The sequence below is a fragment of the Amblyomma mixtum genome, chromosome 1, assembly GCF_055824585.1.
Source record: "Amblyomma mixtum isolate Tamu chromosome 1, ASM5582458v1, whole genome shotgun sequence".
In the NCBI taxonomy this organism is placed as follows: Eukaryota; Metazoa; Arthropoda; class Arachnida; order Ixodida; family Ixodidae; genus Amblyomma; species Amblyomma mixtum.
This window is the reverse complement of record NC_143012.1, coordinates 82,701,509-82,718,519: the sequence shown is the minus strand read 5'-3', so window position 1 is coordinate 82,718,519 and position 17,011 is coordinate 82,701,509. Positions and strand designations below refer to the sequence as shown.

Genomic DNA, 17,011 nt, shown 5'->3' with positions numbered 1-17,011 from the left:
CCCCCCTCCAAGCCCTCAGTACTGTCAACTGCTTCTCGGAGTCTGACCCTGGCAGCCCGACACTGTCGCAGCAAGCGCCTGTTTTTGTGCCTGACTTGAGCCACCTTCAGCAGCGAATGGTCGAGCTACCCACACCGAGTAGTGCGGCAGTTGCCCATCCCAAAGCTGTGTCTTTTGCTCCCAGCCAGCAATCTGATGTAGCAGTCTCAGCTGCATGGCCTGTCACTGCAACAACCTTTTTGCAGCCACCTACCGCCGACCATGCTCACACGCGCTTCATCCCTGGCCAACCGCTCCGGAATGTCGATCTCGCTTCACCCAAGCACCTGACATTGAGCCTTGCAGCTTCATCCGCCATCGTCACGGCTCTCACCGTTGTGTCAACAGTGACACATGTGCCAAATACTGTTACAGCTGCTGCTGTCGCAGCACAGCTGCATTCAGTCCATGGAGCTGTTTCGCCCGCTCCTGTGCTTGTGATCGTGTACTCGGCGCGTCAGATTCCCATCGGCATCTGCTGCAACGTTCCGACACTGATGACACTTGTGCCAGCGGGCAGCACTACAGTCGGTGCCGGCCCAATCATGGCCTCTCCTGCCCCGATGTCCATTGTCAGCTGGACACCCTGCATCATTCGCCCATTGCGCAGCAGCCAGGCTCGTCCACCTGAGCCCGCGCACTCCACCCGATAGCTCTTCCCGGCTCCTGACATGAACTTACTGGACACTTCTACTCTCTTTTCTTTTACCGCGCGCACATTCCGACGTTCCGTCTAGGCGGGGGGCCCTGTAGCGCCCGGCGGCGCTGGCGCTGAGATCGGCGTTCCCGCGCTAGAGGAAAATAAAGATGAACAGCGCGTGCTGGGCGCGCACGCCCGGCACGGGCAGTTCGGAACTAGAAGCCTGCCACGCTGGTCGTCTCTGTCTGGCGCTCCGCTGCGACCCCGCAATACCTCAACACCTCTATACTACTTGCCAAGCCGCCACGGCCGATAGAGTACCAGCGTCTGTGCTCTCTGCAGTAAGTAAAGACGGCAAACCCTTGCGAATACTCTAACATAGCAGGCGTTACAGATTAGAATACCCGCCTCTTATGCGGGAGGAGCTGGGCTCGCCGGTAGGAGCTGCATTTTTACCGCTGTCCTCCGCGCAGCCAATGGGACCCCTCGGGTCCTGGAGGTACGCCCACAGCAAGGACCCTCCGGAGAAAGCACCTTCCGGGCCCAGAGGTGGGCCGGTGGCTGCGCGGACGGCGCCGGCAATGACCGCACGAACTCGCGGAATGGCTAAGAAAAGCTAATGGTCTAAAACTTCAGCTCTGCGGGATTCGCACTACTGCTTTCGTTCCCTGGGGCCTTCCATACAAAAAAATGTTTGAGAGTCTATAGTGTGTCTATAGACTTCTGCCTATAAAGTCTATAGACTGTCTATAGAAAAAGTCATAGGCATAAAAATGCCATAGACAGTGTATAGACAATCTATAGACTTATGGCCATACACTTTTAGTAGACTTTTGTCCAAGACAGTCTATAGACAATAAATAGACAAAAAGCAATATCTACAGGAAGTCGAGAGTCGATAAGAAGTCTATAGACTGTCTATAGACCATTTTTGTAAGGGATTAGACCACTGAAGCATCCTCACGCGCTGTGTGCTCAAACTGGTTGTGTTAGTCCTACTGCTTGAATACGCTGTCTTCGTATTTCGCCCAGAGTGTCCCCTTTGGAAATGGCAACGTCAGCGACGCGCTGTTCAGCAGGAAAGGAAGCGGCTGACAGGTTCTTCTTGAAGCCTTAAAAAGCAGCTGTTCAGTGCGACCTGCAGAGGTCGGAGTATAGGAACGTCTGGAGTCAGCACCCCTTCTAGCGTGCAGTGGTCCCGGCCAATATGCAAGTGTGGTTACCATGTATGGGGAGTCCTTCAACGTGATACCGTAGTCATGAAATATATTTTACGCTACCGCCTGACCTTCAGTGTGATATGGACTATTATTTTTTTCTTCTCTGGTAGAGTGTGCGTTTCGTCCATATGCTGCCGCTGGTGACGTAACTATTTTCAGACCAGTCAGCGTGGCGTGGTGTCACGCCAACGGAACAGAATCGGGAGACATGCTGTTATCATAGCTTTTGTCTAAGATAAGGAACAAAAACAGTAACATCCGATCAACTCCAAATTTTTGGCTTAAAACAAAGTAGCCTTTTCCTCACAGATTTCATACACCCACTAAAAAAAGAGTTATAAAAAAAGGTGGGCATGTAAATTGGCTCATTGGTGGCTTTTAATAAAGAAATGATGGCTAATCGACACGAAAACCCCGGGTCGCCCAAAAATTGCCAGAGTCATGAAACTCGTGATTGGTTGGAACTACGTGACGTGATCAAAGAGGGAGAGCACAAATTTCAACCGATTATATTCAGTACTTGTGCTTACAATTGCACCAACTGCAAAAGAATAGAATTGGAACAGATTTGGAGCAGGATTGCAATTTAATTCAAATATATTTGGAACAGAATTTCAATAAAATTGCAACGTGATTGCATAGCTTTTTCATTATGCCTACGTAAGTCCCTTAAGTGCCGCCGGTAATGTTTTTATTGCGGCGAGTAGGGACGGACCCGTGGCGTCCCGACGCGTGAGGGCAATCCGCTCAGGCCCCCTCCGTTCATGAGGTTGTGTGGCCTGACGCCGGTGATGAGGATCTGGCGGCGCGCCAGACCCACGAAGATGTGCTCGAGGGTGATGTCGCAGACGGAAAACTCGGGCAGCTCCTGGTTGCTTCTGAAGACCACCATCTTGGTGAACAGCTCACTCCAACTCGTGTACGTCTTCCCCACGGTGAAGCTCATCATGCCCTGCGCACAACGACAGTACACAGTCGGTTGCAAAAAAAAAAACAATTGTGGAGCTCATTTTTAGAGATAATGGTTAAAACCTAAGTATCGGTCAGTATTATGACCCACACGTACAGTTATGTGGTAAAAGCGCTAAAAAGGTAGCAAAAAATTGCGAGGACGATTTGGCAACTAAAGCGTTGGCAGGCGAAAGCCGAGGACCCTATCACATGACCACTTCCGGTGGACGTGACGTCACATCGTTCCCTTGGCTATATCGTTACCGAAATTATACATCTTTCGGGGATATTAAGTGTTAATTACGCTTAATTACATATTTTTCCATCTAATTCGACACAAATCCGACGTCTTTCCAACCATTCTGTGACAATTTTCGCTATGCCGTGACGACTTCCGGTGGATGGGACGTCACACTGTTCCCGTGGCTATATCGTTACCGTAACTGCACATCTCCCGGGGATCTTAAGTGTTAATTACGCTTAAAGCATATTTTTCCGTCTAATTTGACAAACCCGACGTTTTTCCGACCATTCTGAGAAAATTTTCACTATGCCGGGACGACTTCTGGTGGATGTGACGTCACATGTTTCCCGTGGCTATATCGACGTCCGCGCTATTTCGATGCACGTTCGGCATTTTTGCCTATAATTAATTAACTAACTATTCTAAAGTCATCAAACTTGGCTTCTGTGTTCATTTTCTCCTCTTCTATCTGAAGCAACCATTGGTTTTCTTCTTTCTTTTTTAGTTCCCGAGTCAAACGCGTGTGACACAATTTGTTAACAAACGTCAGTATGAGCCATTAAGGGCTTTCACCTTAATCAGCAAGAAAAAGTTAGCGACGTGAGCTCAAAATCTTCAAGGACATGTATATCAGAGGAAGTGTGACCACAAGAGAGGAAGGCTTCTAGTGAATGACGGGCAAAAATAACAGCTGATGATTGCTCATGCTTCTCCATGAAGATAGCCAACACAACTTTCTCAAGTATGTGGCCAGCGCAAACTATGCCCTATAGTGCGTCTTTAAATTGCAAAATAAAAGCTCATTGTCCAACTCGTGGCCGGAAGGAGGGCGCTTTAAACATTTTCGCCGTCCGCTGCTGCCAAGAACAGGTGTGAAGAAGCAACGGTAAAATGTGCGACTGATTTTTACTCATTGTGAGACGGGAGTCGCCTCAGATGGTCTCAAAGAACGGCATTGCGAGCGGTCTGTCTTTTATTAGAAAGACGAAGCAAAGCGCACACGGTAAACAATGGAAGAACACATGGGAACTTGCATTCAGACGCTCCTTCAGAACCTGCCACACAGCAAGGACAACAAAACCGTGCCGCCTACCTTGGTAGCCTTAGAACATTTCCCGTCGGTCAGTGCGCTTTGAAGCCTAACGGTATAAACGTAGGCACTTAATCCCTCCAGGTTAATCGGCGATTACTGCGGTCACCTTTGGATAGCGATCAAGTGAAGGCCCATGCGACCGCGTTTTCATGAAGGAGAGATGCAAGACATTCGTGTGCTGTGCGACATGTGGGCACGGTAATAAACTTCAGGTGGCTGAAATTATTTCGAAGGTTTCTACTACGCACCTCTTTCTCTCCATCTTTTTCCACTTCCTGAATCATCAGTTCCCTCGTGACTCAAGTACTGTGTTTGTCGATAGTGAACAATTTACCACACGTTTGATTTTGGAGTGACCAGTTTTCATCTTCACTCAGTGTTGTCGTCCAGTTTGCCAAACCAGTTCCTAAAGGCATTCCACAGTTGGTGCCAAATCGGCCGGAAGTTTGTCTCCACAGCTGTCAACAAAATGAGGCCAAATAGTTCCCATAGATATTGCTGTAGAGCATCTCACAAGTAACGTAAGAAACCCTGTTTCCAGCCCCTTTCGTGTCATCTTCCTTTCGGCGACGCTGCAGCCGGAAAGCCTGAGCACATACTGTACAAAACTTGTACTTATAAAACAGCGACGTTAACAAACTGCGCCGTGTTTCGTAATTCACAAGGTAGTTGTGAAGTGGTGTGGCAAGTGTAATGGAATATCATTCAATTACTGGTTTGTAAAAGATCTTATTTTTTCAGTGGAACAGTTGTCATAAAGCATACATTGCGTTGGCAATATACAAAGAAAGTCGAGCAAGCTATTTTCATGCAGGAACCTGAGCAGGGCAGCTCATATTAATGTCAGTCAGCCAGTTGATGAAGTCTTCCTCCCTTGCGGACGTAAGTCGTAATTCCCTTTATATTAGTGTTCTTGAGGCCCTTGTCCCTGCATGAGCCCATAGCAGGTGACGAACACTCTCCTCTAAGGCCGGCGTGGAACACATCGGGCATGTGCTGGGTCCTGGTTCTTTTTTTGAAAGCCCCATCGGCATGTCATCGAAAAGGAAAGGGCCACCCCAGCCCTCATCCTTCCAAGCGACCCCTCCTGCGTTCTCGCCAAGTTATGAGGGAGGGTGAAAGTGGACGGGGAGGTCGAAGCGTGTGTGTATTTCCTTATGGAGGATGTTAATATATGAATACCACCGCGAGCATTGAAAGGAAGGTTGGTAGTGGATACCTTACTGTTCGGCCCTTGTGCGAGGGTGACTGTTTTCCTTGTGCTAGCGTTCACAGTACATTCTTCCGTAAAGTGTATCTGGGGGCGTTTTATTGTTTGCTTATTGAGAGGATCCATTCCCTGAGTTACACTTAATGTCCTTGTCACTTTTTTCAGTTGGTTTATGGCTCCTAAGGAGTCTGTATGTATGGACTTCTTTAAAAACGTAATTTTATTTATGGATTCCATAGAATCGCGAATTTGTTGGGTTGACACACTCAAAGCAAAGCAAAACAGGCCGATAAAGAGAGCATATGTTGCGGGGACGAACCTTGTAGTTGTAGCAGAAGTTGCACTGGTGAAACTCCTCCTGCATCAAGTCGACGAGGCAGCGCTGGAAGTAGAAGTCGAAGCGTTTCTCCGGCGGCAGACGCAAGGTGACCACGTAGCTGCGGCCGTACTTCTGGTTCATCTGCAGGGCGTCGCCCAGCGCCTCGATCTTGCCGGCCTCCATGACGGCCACGCGGTCGCAAAGCACCTCGCAGTGCGACATGCTGCACAAACACGCGGCGCGAGGAGGTGTTAAGGCGAAAGCCTTTAATGCCTCATCGTTGTCGACAGAAGGTTGTCAGCAGAGGTGTCACGCTTTTCAATTGGTCGAAATGGTTATGACGTCAGAGTGCGCCTATTCGAAGTAATAAGGTCACCCACGGACGCCTGACACCCCCTTTTGGAGCAGACGACGACAACTAATACAAAATAGTTGTTGTCGTCTCCGACAGGGGCCGTAAGGCGTCCGTGGGTGACCACACTGCATACCTCATTACGGCGAACAGAGCCATAGATACAGCCTAACTCATCGAAGCAGAGTGAGATAAAGTTGCGCTAAAGAAGCCGTCAAAAGTCGGCAGCCAAAGTGTGTAATTGTAATGTGTAGTCAAAGTGCGTAGTCAAATAAAGCACTAGTACAGCACAAACAGTCTCGCAGTCAATGCCAAACAGTGCGCCAGGAAAGACTTTCGCCTCGCAGCACATTAGAGAGCCAAAGTGCCCCCTGAATTTTTACATGAGCAATCTTACGCTTTGAAGATGTACTTCAACTTTTGCATACTTTTTGTGGAGCAGCGTTTAATTGGCGTTCAGTTAAAACCAAAAGGAGCCGCTCTATAAGAAGAGCGGATCCGTGCGGTGCTACGATTTCAAGGTCTCGTAATGTGAAGAAAATCTAATACTCTTGCTAATAATTAAAGGTGTCCGTACTAATAATTGTTTATGGTGATGATAAATTTTAATGGCGTAAGAGCATCTTTAGCCAAAGAGCGTCATGGCACAGGGTTGTTTCTTCTGCTCAAGGTGGGGTCGATGACCCATTTCCCAAGCATTTCCTCTGAATAAGCCGAGCACCAGACAGGGGAAAACTTGTACCGATTGTATAACCGGTGGATACTCGGTGGCACTGGGGATCGAACCCGCATCTCCCGCATGCGAGGCGGATGCTCAAACGACTAGGGCAGCGCTGTGGTTCATTGTAATAATTAAGGTGTCCATAGCCTGTCTTTTTAATTACGAGAAAGGCCTACGCAAGGTGCACTTTGAAAAATATCGTGATGAAATATATTGTTTAAAACAAGCTAGCAGTAGAAACAATCGAAACGGAATATTTAGGCCTAGGCATTTCCTCAACTCAATCTCTTCAGCCTGTCTTCTCGAACTGCGGCTCGGTAAGCGACGTCACGCTTATCAATCCGTTTTTACTAATAAACGCCGAGCTTTACCTGCATTTTTCAGCGCTGACGCTCAGGGCTAGCAGGTTAGTGAGGCACTGAACCCTGCCTTCAATACAGGAAGCGGTATTACGCCATAGAGAATACGAAATAAAGGGCAGATAAGTTTCTGACGAACTCAGTTTGCAAGAGTTAAATGCAACGCTGAACGATGCAACTTTGCTAAGTTGCTCACTAACTTTATCCTCCCCCCCCCTCCCCCTATAAACCCAAGCTAGGACTGCAGAGACAAGGATGCTTACGCTGTCTATTCATAGTTCACATGTACAATTCTTTTTTTAAAGGCGAAAGCCTTTTATGGCTTATACTCGCGGTGTCCGTCCATGCGCTGCAATCTTGCCAACTGTGACCGCTCCTGCGCGCAGCGGCGCAGGCGGCCCTGCTCGGCTGTCAAGATCTAAAGAGCCAAAAGGCCTTGGTTCACCGGACGCGGGCGGCGTTGCTTGGCAATGGGGCCCCGGAATAGGGGCTCCACCTAGTACTGTGAGGGGAAAGGGCCAATAGGGTCCTACCCCAATCACCTTTCTGTAAAAAAATTTAATTGCCCATAAATGTTTTTCACCACCACCACCAACCTCCTCCCCTCCTTAGCAACCCTACCGGCACAACCCCCGCCCCCCAACCGGCGCGCCCTCCACCGACGCGCAGCTGCGCATAGCAACAGTAACATACACAGTAGCCGTAGAACGAGCGCGCGCGCGTCGGCGGTGGCCGCTGCACCGCCGCTCCTTCGCCAGACGTCTCGTTGCAATCGAGTGAGTGAGACGCATGGCTCCCAAGCGCCCCAGTGATTCCGCGCCAAGCGGTTCGGGGAAGCGGCAGTGAACGCGGGTTCCCCCAACACCATTCCACTGGGGCGCCATGTCCGTCCATGCGCTGTCTACAACATGGTATATGCAGTGGGTTGAGCACAAGGCTTTCGCCAAGCGCACTTTAGAATTTACAAAGTGTCTTCGGTAATTTTTTTTTTTTTTGGCAACCCTGAAGCGAAGAATGGCAGCCTTACCGGTGCGAGGTCATGATTATGGACATAGCCTGCGCGCCCTTGAGCACTTGAAGCATGCGGATGATTTCGTTGCGGTACAGAGGCTCTACGTCCGAGTACGGCTCATCCACCAGAAGTACGGGGGGCACTCCGATCACTGCAGCCACTATGAGCAGCATCTTCATTTCGCCGTGGCTGTAATGTGGAGTTTCAAAAGAGGTGGGCGCTGTAGAATGATCGTTCGCCGTCCGTCCTTATCTGCTGTGGTAGATAAGCCCGGCGTGCTGGATACACATCTACAGGAGTATTTGTACAATCTAAAGCAGGACTTCTCAAACTAGCTTTTAGCGAAATCGTGGTTTCCTCGGGGTGCTTGTTTGGGTTCCCCGAGGACAAAATTTGCGCACGCCTCAATCCCTGCCTTGTTTTTGCCAATTCCCTTTTTGCGACTTGTCATTCTGGATTCTCTTTGAGCAGACTGGTTCAATAACAGCCGCTAATTATTAATTAAATTTGAGCGTTTCTTGAGGGGTCGTGCACCTGGACGCATTTGTGCATGCATGTTAGGTAGGAGGAGACAGCATTCAGGACACGTGGGATTTCTAACCCCCTTTCTGATGCTGGTGGGATTCCACAAGACTAAAAGGCTGATAACCCCCTGTAGAAAAAAAAGTGAGCAAAGTTCAAAGAAATTTAAGTCTTGTTTATTCGCGGAAAACATTTCTATATTGTTCTATTTGTAACAACCAGTAGAAAAAAAAACGTATCGAAGAACACCAGGCACATGGAGTAGCCGGAACGATAAATGGTTGGTTTAGGTTTATGGGGTTTAACGTCCCAAAGCGACTAAGGCTATGAGAGACGCCGTAGGGGAGGGCTCCGGAAATTTCGACCACCTGGGGTTCTTTTACGTGCACTGACATCGCATAGTACACGGGCCTCTATAATTTCTCCTCCAAAGAAATTCAACCGCCGCGGCCGGGATCGAACCCGCGTCTTTCGGGTCAGCAGCCGAGCACCATAACCACTGAGCCACCGCGGCGGCGGAACGATAAATGGGGACAAAAAATGAAAGGTGCTTACGCTGATGCATTAAAATTTTATTTTCTTTCGTCGCAAGCGGAGTTCGTTTCGGTACAATAGGTAACTTTATGACACATGATCGCAATAACTTTTGAATAGCACCAGAACAAATTTATGGCCGCTGTAATGATTGAGGTGTACGCACAATTATTCTACTGATATTCAACTCCCTTGCCCGCCACTGGCTTCCTGTTCACTCATATCAGTAAACGGTTTTTTTTTTCATTTTATTAAATTAAATTATTAAATTATACATTTTTTAAAACTGCAGTCGACTCCACAAAGACTCAGTACGCTCTCTATTTAAAGTCAGGGGTCATTTTTATAAGGGCATGTTTTCGTTACAAAAATGTGCGTTGACTTTCAATTGACAGCGTACTGAGTCTTTGTGGAGTCTATACTCCAGTTTAAAAAATTCAGATTTTGGTAAGTTTGCTTATAAGCGCATGTTTTGTTGGGAGACATCCATTACGGCACCTATTTCTTCCATTCTTCTCTCACTCCCTCGTTTATTCCTTCAATTACGGCGCTGTTGAGGTATTTTCCGAGATTTAAGACAGATACTGCACCATTTCCTTTCATCAAAAAAACAAACAAAATGTTTTCGTTTTGAATGCTTGGCACACGCTACCTGCAACGCCTTGCAAATAAACACACCGATACCTGGGAAGTCTCCCACACGAAAAATAGGTTTGGTTTGGTTTATGGGGTTTAACGTCCCAAAGCGACTAAGGCTATGAGAGACGCCGTAGTGGAGGGCTCCGAGTTATCGTTACGATGAACAGCGCGGAATGAAATGGAGGCTCTAACCATGTTTTCTTTTCCTTAACTCTGTTTGCACTTATAGGGCAAACAATGTCACGTCTTTTGTGTTGGGTCATCGAAGATGAATTGCGTTCCGACCAAGCAGCTGGATTAGGGTTTGTAAGTTACACATGTAGCTTGAAATATGAAAGAAAGCAACGAAAACCCATTTTTCTCTCTCATCTTTCACTCCCACCTTCCTCCCTTCCTACACAGCTCGGTTCAGGTGTCCGGCGAGATATGTGAGACCGATACTGCGCCATTCCCTTTCCTCAAAAACCAATTTACCATTTACCCGAAGCTGCAGGGCCGATCGTAACAGTGACAGTGAAAGCGTGGCTAAGCGCACCTGCACTTGTTGATCATCCGGTCTTCCCTCAGCCTGCCCACCAGGGACAAGGCACCCAGTATGGCCTGGCGTCTCCACAGGACGCCGCGCAGCCTGGCCATCAGGTCCAGCAGTTCGCCCACGGTGAGCGCCGGCATGTCCGCCTCGTCGATGCCGTCCGGTGTGTAACCGATTCCCTGGAGCCAGGCGCGCAGGTCCACGCCCAGGGACAGCGCCGCCGTGTGGGCTCCGCCTCCCGTGGGCACCTGGAGGCCGACCAGGGTCTCCAGCAGAGTACTCTTGCCGGCGCTGTTGATGCCCACGAGACCGATGCACTCTCCGCGGTTGAGCAGAAGGCTCACGCCGTCCAATATCTTCACCTGGCGGCGGAGGAGAGAAAGAGACAGCACAGTGTTCAGCAGGTATGGGTTGGTTTTTTTTTATTTTAATGCGAAAGCCTTTAAAGGTGCACTGAAGAGGAATCTGAACTCGTCTTTCTGCCGCGGGAACTCGATCTACACGTTCCCAGTATTCTTAGAAACCTCGACTTATTGCCCTGTATGGCCGATTTCCCTAATTAAATCGGATTAACGTCCGGCTCCCGACTTTTTTTTTAATTGTCCCCGTACGGTGGGCGGAGTCGACCGACGCGTATTGGCACAAAGTCCTGAACGATCGCTTCAGTGTCAGAAACCCGGTCCTGGCGGCGATGCGACGGAAAACTTATAAAGAGGGGCAGCTAGATGTAATGGAGGCCTTTGATTCATTTGATCATGGCACTGTAAGTGGTAAGTTTTATGCGTATAAATTTCGTGGCCCCTCCTGTCTCTCATTACCGATTACCACTCAGTCATCACCAGCCAAATTATTCATATAAATAAGGGTGTACCACAGGTTCCATTTTGGCTCCATTTTTGTTTCACATTTTCATTAATTTCGTTATTTCTTTTTTCACTTCTTTAAGGTGTCATGATCAGGGTGTCGAACCGGTATTTTTTCGGGTTCGGTTCGGGTTCGGGTTCACGCCTTTCGGGTTCAGTTCCGGGTTCGGCTCCAGAGGGCCATTCCGTTCCGGTTCGAACCGGTCCGGACCGTCTCGAACCGGTTCAAACGGGTTCAAACAGGTTCGGGACAAAAAAAAAATTACAACGCAGATGGGTTTCAGTCAGCCTTGCTATGCGTTTTCTTTTTTCTTGCACATCGCTATACAAAATAAAAAATGCCAAGATTTGTTTACGAGAACATAAAACTAGGCTAGTTGGTAGCGGTTGCTCAAGCAGCGCAGTAAACAGGACAAACGGAAGTCTGGAGACGACACAGACGCTGACTAACAACTGGTTATTACATTCTCGGAAAAGTATATGAAGGCGCAGGACACAGTGAAGAATCCAAAAAAACATAAGAGCAAAGATTAAAACTAAAAAAAACATACTACGCATGCACATCGCAGTCGAGTCATGACATCTTTTTCAATGAAATTCGAAGACTATCTTCCATAGTAGACGGCACTCCCCTATCTCCTGGACCTTACACAGTTGCCAAGAAAGCCTGGCTCCTTTTCTACGAAACTGATGTATGCTGAAGCAACACGCTCATCTGCATCCTTCCTGATCATAAAGGCCTCCACCATCTCCCTAAAAATTCGGTCAGGGTGATTAAACAGGAGACTTGTCTTTCTAAGTGGGGAAGCAGATGAGAGTGTTGCTTCACCATCTATCACTTTGGTAGATAAGGAGTCAGCCTTTCTTGGCATTGTGTGAGGTCCAGGAGATAGGGGAGTGCCGTCTACTATAGAAGTTACTCTTCGAATTTCGTTGAAAAAGACGTCACAACTCGACTGTGATGTGCATGCGCAGTATGCACATCACAGTTTTAAGTTTTAACCTTTGTTCTGTTTTTTTTCGGGTTGTTTCTTGTGTCCTGCGCCTTTATATACTTTTCCCAGAATAAAATAACCTGTTATGAGTCAGCGTTCGTGTCGTCGCCTGTCTTCTTTTTGTCGTGTTTACTGCGTTACATGAGCATGAAAAAATTTTTTAATGCGAGATGTTCTCATTTTACCCACTTTATTTATTGTCCGCAGCAAAAAGACGAATTTACGGCAACAGCCGCAAAATGAAATGAACTCGAAATTATTGAAAATCGGCTATGTATATACGCTATAATTCACCTTATGAGGTGTGAGACGAAAAGCCGATGGATTTTGCACCTACAGGACCCCCCTGCAGTTTGGGAGACCCCGTAGGACGAGTAACAGGTCTCCCTTGAAGCTTTCGTCAGTTGGGACTCTCTCGTACGCAGTGTACTTACGGGGCCCCAAAATTGCCGCCGCACGCGCCCTCTACGTTCCCGCGCACTACTGAGAAACGAAACTATCATGTATCGGCACGTATACATAGACACAGATACCTTTCCGTCACCCCGAAACCGACGAAACCGACCCCGAAACCGACAGAAAATGTTCGCGAATCCCTCCACCGCCTATCCCTTACCCAACGAGAGCCTCGTGGGAGCACTGGCTCTCCCTAAAATCCGGAGCTTACCAAACATTTTATTTAAATCACCTCTTCGATATCGCCTTTGTGACTCGTGTTATAGTATATATCGAGCCCCTATAGCTCAATGTCATCAAACACAGAGCTAATCGTGGCTTCTCACTATAGTAAAGTAAGAAATTTGTTTGTGATAGAATGTTTTGGACTTTTCCCGGGGCGCTATCAAAGGCAACCTTTGCGTCAACAGAATTTTTTGCGCCCTTGATAGAGTGATAAAGAGTGGTTAATCTGGCGTGCACCATTGGTTCACCAACTTGTTTCAGGCATTTATTTTCGAAACTAAAAACAACCCCTTTCTGGCACCTGTTAAGTGCTCGCCTGTCTTTTCTGGACATGCTCGCGAGCGCTGATTCATTCGGTTTTCTCACTCTTCGCTTTTATTTACCTGTACGGCCTCTCCAGAAGGCAGATGACAAATGTTGCGATCGGTCATTACTTCCTCTAGCAATACATCTACAGCCTTACCTAGACTTTCTTGATACTAGTCTATTAAAGCGAAGTCAGTGGATGTAAAGTGGAGCCCACTTGAATGGCCACAGATATAACGAACGGTCGCTTAATACGAGCGGATGTGGCGCTACCGTGAAAATATATGCATAAGGGCAACGGAAATTCGTCGCAGATACAGCGAACAACTCTGGCCACACCACTCGGTTACAGCGAACGAGATAGCGCGGTGAACTACCCCGAAGTTGTAGAGGTCGTCCTTCCGCTAAGCACGCAGAGGAAATAGCGCCTCTCAACCTTCACGACACCGCCCCGGAAAGAACATGTCAACCCAGAAATGGAATTAAAAGGCGGCACGTTGTACGCAGCGCTAACCGGAAAGTCCGGCGTCCGGTAACACTGTGAAAGGTAAAGTAAACACGGCAACGATATGCTATAATTCTCTATTGAAATAGTAAGTAACCGCCGGCCAAACCCGCGTCGATGGCCAACGAGGGCAATCATTGCCTACGCGTTCGCCGGCTCGGCAAAGCATCCTGAGTAGAAGAAGCGCGTTGCGCGTGAGACAGGGGCATCGTCAAAAGCGAAGCTACTGACCAATCTCGCGGATCAACTAAAAACATCTATCAGATAATTTTTAAATCCTAGGTGGCCAAATCATAGCCTACCCAGTCGTCTCAATCTTTGGCGCCGCTGCCATGTGCAGGCATTGTTATATATATAGCGGACAGTGCAACGGATGCATTCTGCGCCACAAGCGCTGCGCTACTTCGTCTCTGCATCAGCCCAGTAACGACAGAAGAAGCTCGAAAACACGCGTGGCCAGATGACTGCAGATTTCTGGCAACGCTTCGTTGATCCATAGCCGACCGGATGTTTCCTCGGATAACTACGTTCCTGCGGACCACAAAATCGCAGAAGCGCCTGCTCTGACGGAGACGTGGAAAACTAAGTGCGAGCTCTTCCTACTGCCTGGAGTCTCATTTACGTGACCGACCTGCCACCAGTTGCCATGCACACTTCATCCATGATTAGTTATACCCCGTCCCCAAACTTGATGTTTGGCAGCGAGGTCTCGACAAAGATTAAATGATCGCCCTAGATAGCCTGGAAAGAATCGCGGCAGTCTCTGCTTTGCACAAGTAGGCACGCATAACGCAGCTTTGTAAGAAATAATTGCCCCTTTTAGCAGCCTTAGTATTTTTGGCTGTTGTAAGAAGAATCCACTTGCTACGAACATCAGATATAACGAATGGAACCTGCGTGACCGTCAGGTTCGCTATAAGTGGGCTCGACTTAGTTTTAATCGGCCACAAAAACCTTTTTCACCCTTTAGACATGGACCTTACATGTTAAGACGTACCTTCGCGCCAAAGGGGCGTTTTTGCCGTGGTCAGTGCATTTCTACCTGCCCGAGCAACGAGCAGCAATTTCAGCAATAAAATGGTTGGGTTGGTTGGTTGGTTTATGGGGTATTTTTGTCATGATGCTGTATTCTTTTGGGACATACTTAAGGAGTCTCTTAAAAACCCATTGACATCCCATTAACATCCCATTGACATTAAAAACCCATTAATTATAACATTTATGTCTGCGATGAAGAACTCTGGAATTCCGTGCGAACTCTTCGTGTTCATAGGACGCAGAACCGCCACGTTCCACGAGGTCACTGTTCAGACAACAGTGCACTTTAACGCAGGAGGAATATGTTGCGTAAGTTCAACCTCCTGACTGGTTCCCCTTTCATGGCGTGTGCACCGTCTGTAGTTTTCATGTGCAGGCGGAGGCAGGGAGTTATGGTGGCATGAGGCCTTATGCCGAGATCGCTGATTTCGATGCGGTCAAGTAAGGCATGAGGAGGGTCAGAGAGGTTCCAAATATTCCATGCAACAACCATAAAAAGAAGCCTACAAGATAGCCGAATAGCCTAAAGCATCTGTAAACAGAGTTTTCTGTTGCGCCGCCATTAGTACGAATCCCGCTCGGAGTCAGAGATTAGACTATGCATACTCTTAGTTGTTCTTTTTACTGCGTTAGCAGTATAGCCAGCTTTCCCAAAAATAACCGCGCTGCGTGCGTGCAGCCTCCATCCTGGATGCACACTCCGGTGGGAGCACATCAGGGCATTCACTGGTAAAAATGCACCTTCAGAAACTTTCACCCATCGCACAACCCCCTCATCACCCACCTGTAACCGATATAGCCGAGGAAGATTGTTGTGAAGGCTCAACGTGTTCATCGGCCCAAGCATTCTAAGAAAAAAGCACTAAAAATCATAAGCCTGTCACGTCCGACACGAAGAACGGGAAATGACTACGAAAAGTAGATATAAGTCGCCAGACAGACAATTCAAGATCGAGCAGTGCGAGAACAGCGGATGGAACCGCGCTCTGGCGACTGGCAGCAATTTTTTCTTAGAAGCAGAACGATTTCAGCGAATCGGCAATAACGAAATCACTCGATCGTAGTTACATTGCATCGCAGTAGCATCTTTTTGGGCGTAATCACTATCGCATGCCAGCGAGCACATTTATTTCCGCATTGCCCTTTTGTGTAATCGGTATTTAATATTTTCCTTATTAGTACATCTCTACCGTTGCCATGAACCCGCCTTTCGTTGCTTATTTCCGTCGCGCGCGAACAAGAGTATGCGGATTCTAAAAAAAAGAAGCTGCACCAATTTATACATCCTTCTTTTGGTAATGCTAGTAGCAATATATCAGGTTTAACGTGTCGAGTAGACATTGGGGCTATATCACAGACGGAGGGCTTCAGATTAACGGAGGCCAGCTGGGGATTTTCGACGGACGCTGGTTTTTCTATTTTTGGAATCAGCAGCCGAGCACCACAGCCATTGAGCCATTTTTTTCTTTATTGCCCTACAGGCCCATCGCGAGGGGTTTTACTTAGAACTTGCTGCCTAAGACAATGAGCGTCTACAAAATTAAATGTTGCGCTACCCACTGCTGTTGCTCAGTGGTTATATAGGCGCTCGGTGGTGTCTATAGTACTTTACTGAGTTAGAGCAGTCCTAACATTTTGATTAAAGATTTACGCAAATATGTAAAAGGGAGGAGTAATAACTCAATATTTCACGTAAACCTGACGTACAAGTGTTTACAATTGGCGGCAGTACATTACAGAAGCGTCAATTAGGCTTCTTCCCAGGCACGAGACCTCCTGTGAGTTTGCTGTCACATATACTGGGTATCATTTTCGCACTTCCGAGCGCAGACAGCTACGGGTGGGTAAGTTTATGCGATAGATCATCTCATTTTGTTGGAAAACAACACGTATGCCGGGATGCAAAAAAGTGGGGCTGAACCGGGTCCCGAACCGGTTCGGAACGGTTCCTTTCAATCGTTCCGGTTCGGGTTCAGTTCCAAGATGGCGAAAAAAATATGGGTTCGGTTCGGTTCCGGTTCCGGGCGAAAATTCGGGTTCGGTTCCGGTTTCGGGTTCGGGTTCAGTTCCGGTTCGACACCCTGGTCATGATATAGTGCGCGGCTTGATGGTTCAGAAACTCACATATGGTACAGGATGTATTCTGAGCGCAAAACCAGACTGTCCAATAGCTGAGCTGGCATGAAACGTATACGAGCAGAAAATTTTTAATTACGATGTTGTTGAGAGGAATTTT

The 17,011-nt window shown here is 47.9% G+C and overlaps 1 protein-coding gene across 1 annotated transcript in view; it reads right to left on the bottom strand.

Annotated features, from left to right (window-relative positions):
* Positions 1-2,590: 2,590 nt before the first annotated feature.
* The window catches only part of LOC149366988 (phospholipid-transporting ATPase ABCA3-like), a 104,018-nt gene continuing 89,597 nt past the window's right edge, over positions 2,591-17,011 (bottom strand). The window contains exons 25-28 of the mRNA XM_089572464.1: positions 10,391-10,749; positions 8,176-8,349; positions 5,717-5,939; positions 2,591-2,851 (exon numbers count right to left, since the gene is read on the bottom strand). Coding sequence (XP_089428590.1) covers positions 2,591-2,851; positions 5,717-5,939; positions 8,176-8,349; positions 10,391-10,749 — 1,017 coding nt within the window. The remainder of the gene's footprint in view (positions 2,852-5,716; positions 5,940-8,175; positions 8,350-10,390; positions 10,750-17,011) is intronic.